Here is a 5000-nt window from a genome sequence, read left to right as displayed (position 1 = left end):
AGTTCTTTTGTCTTATGGTCGTTATATTTCTCACAGATTTCAGCTCGTTCTGAATAAGATACAGATAAAGTAGCACAATAAAGATATGAATGCATTAGTGAGTGATTGCGTGAGGATTAACTCTACCTGCCAGCGTCTCTACTAATAGTGAAGCTGTGAGTTTAGTTATCAAGAAATATATGCTAGAACTTTTCAGTTTCTAAGCTATTTTACTGATATATCACAGAACAGTGTTGATAGATTTCTGCGCTACTGAATGCATGGTTTTGTGAGGCACACGCAATCTCCGCGTGATGTGCGATCGGCTATGTGTGTGTGTTCCAATGCAGCACGCATTAGTTTAGCGCGATGAATAAGCCTGCATTCTCCAGATCAATTTTGAGCATCCAGATGGTATAATCAAACGTGTCTTGAGGAGAGCATTTATTTGTCATTTTTAACTGTTCAAAACAGAGCCTGCGTGTGAGGAAATTGTTTATCCTGTAGCGCCCTCTATAGGCCAGCGACTAGTCGACGTCAAGCTTAAAGCGTCATGACAGAGCATTAAGGTCGACTAGTCGGTGCAACCCCTAGTACATACATGTTTTTACATATTAACATTTTAAAAATACCAGCATGTAATTAAGTCTGTAATTAATTTCTGTAGTTACATTTGTAATTACACATTTGGCACTTCCCTTACACCTGAACTTATCCTTAAACTCTCACACACACACCACACCTGTCCCTAACTCTACCCGTATCCACCTCAATATCAGCAAAAGTGTTTTGCAATACAATTTGAACACAGTAAGTACATTGCACTTAAAGGAACACTCCACTTTTTTTGAAAATAGGCTCATTTTCCCAGTCCCTTAGAGTTAAACAGTTGAGTTTTACCATTTTTGAATCCATTCAGCCGATCTCTGTATCAGGCGGTAGCACCTTTAGCATAGCTTAGCATACATCATTGAATCGGATTAGACCATTAGCATCGCAATCAAAAATTACCAAAGACTTTATTTTTCCAAAGATAATATTTTTCCTATTTAAAACTTGACTATTCTGTAGTTACATCATGTATTAAAACCAACGGAACATGAAAGGTTTCGATTTTTAGACCGATATAGATCGAAACTATTCACTTTTCTGCCGTTCCATGGATGAAGTGGCGCAGTGATATTACGCGGAAAATAGTTCCGAGCTATATCGGCCTAAAAAATTGCAACTTTTCATTTTCCGTTTGTATTAGTACACGATGTAACTACAGAAGAGTCATGTTTTAAATAGGAAAATATTGAAAGTCTTTTTTTCCTTGAAAGATTTTTTTGATTGCGATGCTAATGGTCTAATCCGATTCAATGATGTATGCTAAGCTATGCTAAAAGTGCTAACGCCAGATACAGAGATCGGCTGAATGGATTCAAAAACGGTAAAAGTCAACTGTTTAACTCTAAGGGACTGGGAAAATGAGCCTAATATCAAAAAAAAGTGGAGTGTTCCTTTAAGGCCGCCTAATATAAAGTGCGGCCAGATTTTGATTATAAAGTATGACCCCGCACACTAGGATAACTATACAATCAAAAATAATATCGTTTGTTTCAGTGAAATCTTTATAATAATGTGTTTACCCAGTTTGAGCAGCCAGCCCTCGCGGTCAGGGTTGAAGAAGGTGTGTGTGAGATCGTTCCCATCATCCTCTGGGATTTTAAAGGGCTCGTTCCGTATGCTGTTGTACAGATTCTGTGGTGATAAACAAAAACAACCACAGTCTTCCTGTTAGTGCTGCTTATTTCTGTAAACGTGCGCCGCTCACACATAATTAACAGCACTGTGTTATGTGTGCTCAGTGACTCCAGGGCGGTCTTTTGGTCATGTGACCAGCGAGGAGTGTTTGTGATTGGCTGCTCACCGTCAGAAGGTCGTCAGGCAGATCGTCTCCGTTGTTAATCCCGCGGTTCATGCTGATGAACCTCTCCAGCGGAGTTTTGTCCTTCACATTAGGGTTGTGCAGACTCGTATTCAGCATTATGATGGCAAACGACAGGATGTAACAAGTGTCTGAGGATCGGCAGAATCAAAAACATCATGCCCCGTCACTTCCAGAAGTTTTCAATAGGACTGTCAAAATTAACACGTTGATGCAAATTCATTTTACACTGCAAAAAATGCTTTTCTTACTTTTCTCGTATTTTTGTCTTGTTTCCAGTCAAAATGTCAAAAAAATCTTACATTAACGAAACCAAATTCATTTTAACTGCACTAATTTTACTAACGCACGATTAACGCTAATTCATTTTAACGGCACTAATTTTACTAACGCGCGATTAACGCAAATTCATTTTAACGGCACTAATTTCACTAACGCGCGATTAACGCTAATTCATTTTAACGGCACTAATTTTACTAACGCGCGATTAACGCAAATTCATTTTAACGGCACTAATTTCACTAACGCGCGATTAACGCTAATTCATTTTAACGGCACTAATTTCACTAACGCGCGATTAACGCTAATTCATTTTAACGGCACTAATTTTACTAACGTCCAATTAACGTTAATTCATTTTAACGGCACTAATTCTACTAACGCGCGATTAACGCGAATTCATTTTAACGGCACTAATTTTACTAACGCGCGATTAACGTTAATTCATTTTAACGGCACTAATTCTACTAACGCGCGATTAACGCAAATTAATTTTAACGGCACTAATTTTACTAACGCACGATTAACGCAAATTCATTTTAACAGCACTAATTTCACTAACGCGCGATTAACGCTAATTCATTTTAACGGCACTAATTTTACTAACGCGCGATTAACGTTAATTCATTTTAACGGCACTAATTTTACTAACGCACGATTAACGCAAATTCATTTTAACGGCACTAATTTCACTAATGCGCGATTAACGCTAATTCATTTTAACGGCACCAATTTTACTAACACGCGATTAACGTTAATTCATTTTAACGGCACTAATTTTACTAACGCACGATTAACGCAAATTCATTTTAACGGCACTAATTTCACTAATGCGCGATTAACGCTAATTAATTTTAATGGCACTAATTTTACTAACGCGCGATTAACGTTAATTCATTTTAAAGGCACTAATTTTACTAACACGTGATTAACGCAAATTCATTTTAACGGCACTAATTCTACTAACACGTGATTAACGCAAATTCATTTTAACGGCACTAATTCTACTAACGCACGATTAACGCTAATTAATTTAAACGGCACTAATTCTACTAACGCGCGATTAACGCAAATTAATTTTAACGGCACTAATTTTACTAACGCACGATTAACGCAAATTCATTTTAATGGCACTAATTTCACTAACGCGCGATTAACGCTAATTCATTTTAACGGCACTAATTTTACTAACGCGCGATTAACGCAAATTCATTTTAACGGCACTAATTTTACTAACGCGCGATTAACGCAAATTAATTTTAACGCCGCTGATTCTACTAACGCGCGATTAACACAGCGCACATTTTCTGTTTGTTCCGTAGCGTAGCCTGTAGTTGGAGAATTTGAGATCAGCCATAGACGTAAAGGATGCAGCAGCAAACATTAATAAGGAAAGAAAAGGGTTAACATTACTATTCTGAAACAAGTGTAGTTATAGCCTACATAAGCTGCCATATTTTCTGCTAAACTTTTATTAGACTCCAGGTCGAAAGAGAAGTGTTTTTACACCGAGCACATTCTCTGCAGTCCGGGTGCAGTCCGAATACACTGCAAACTCACTCTCGCTACGGTACGTGTTTTATTCAACTTAAAACATTACAATCGGCTAAAACGAATATGCAAGTACTTCTCTGAACAAGAGCGCTCCCGAGTCCGTGTTTCTTACATTGATCACGTGAATCGCGGCACAGTTAGGCACACATACACACACACAGACACAAAATACCCGCAGTTTAATAGGGAATGCGCATCTCTTAAAGGGGCTACACTATATTCGAGCTCTTAAAGGGCCCACACTATATTCCAGCTCTTAAAGGGGCCACACTATATTCCAGCTCTTAAAGGGCCCACACTATATTTCAGCTCTTAAAGGGCCCACACTATATTTCAGCTCTTAAAGGGCCCACACTATATTTCAGCTCTTAAAGGGCCCACACTATATTCCAGCTCTTAAAGGGCCCACACTATATTCCAGCTCTTAAAGGGCCCACATTATATTCAAGCTCTTAAAGGGCCCACACTATATTCCAGCTCTTAAAGGGCCCACACTAAATTCCAGCTCTTAAAGGGCCCACATTATATTCAAGCTCTTAAAGGGGCCACACTATATTCCAGCTCTTATGGTGTGGTACTGGTTTGCTTTCAGGTCTGCATGACAGCTTTCACATTACCAATTTTTTATACGAACTGTGCCCTGTTCTAAACTAAACTGCCAGTGTAAAAACTCCCTTTATTCATATTCTTAAAATGAAAGAAATCAATGGCTATTCTGAATTTAAGCATATAGGCTTAAGAGACCTGAACAAATTATTTGAAAAACATCTATGACCTTTGACACATGTCTAGTCTTCATGCTCTTAGTATGGTTTTACTAATAAAACATATATTTGCATTAAGCATAAATATTTGTCCATACCCATGTTGATTAGAGTATAAAAACATATTAATTTAAGGTACATGTAGAACTGATAAAAATGTGTGATTAATTGCAATTAATCACAAGTTAACTCATAATAATTGTGCTTTTAATCGTGAGTTTACTCATGACAATCATGTGATTAATCACAGGTTAACTCACAATAATCATGCGATTAATCACGACTTAACTCGCGCTCATCATGTGATTAATCACGGTTTAACTCATAATAATCATGTGCTTAATCGGCAGTTAACTCACGATAATCATGCAATTAATCTCGACTTAACTCACGCTCATCATGTGCTTAATCGGCAGTTAACTCACGATAATCATGCGATTAAACTCGACTTAACTCACGCTCATCATGTGATTAATCGCGAGTTAACTCATGAT

The 5000-nt window shown here is 37.7% G+C and overlaps 1 protein-coding gene across 1 annotated transcript in view; it reads right to left on the bottom strand.

Annotated features, from left to right (window-relative positions):
• cyth4b (cytohesin 4b) overlaps positions 1–5000 on the bottom strand; it is a 26107-nt gene that overhangs the window by 6904 nt on the left and 14203 nt on the right. The window contains exons 8-9 of the mRNA XM_067458585.1: positions 1892–2040; positions 1611–1722 (exon numbers count right to left, since the gene is read on the bottom strand). Coding sequence (XP_067314686.1) covers positions 1611–1722; positions 1892–2040 — 261 coding nt within the window. The remainder of the gene's footprint in view (positions 1–1610; positions 1723–1891; positions 2041–5000) is intronic.

The sequence above is a fragment of the Pseudorasbora parva genome, chromosome 12 (assembly GCF_024679245.1).
Source record: "Pseudorasbora parva isolate DD20220531a chromosome 12, ASM2467924v1, whole genome shotgun sequence".
Lineage (NCBI taxonomy): Eukaryota > Metazoa > Chordata > Actinopteri > Cypriniformes > Gobionidae > Pseudorasbora > Pseudorasbora parva.
Note: the sequence above shows the minus strand (reverse complement) of the source record. Positions and strands in the feature narration are given on the sequence as shown.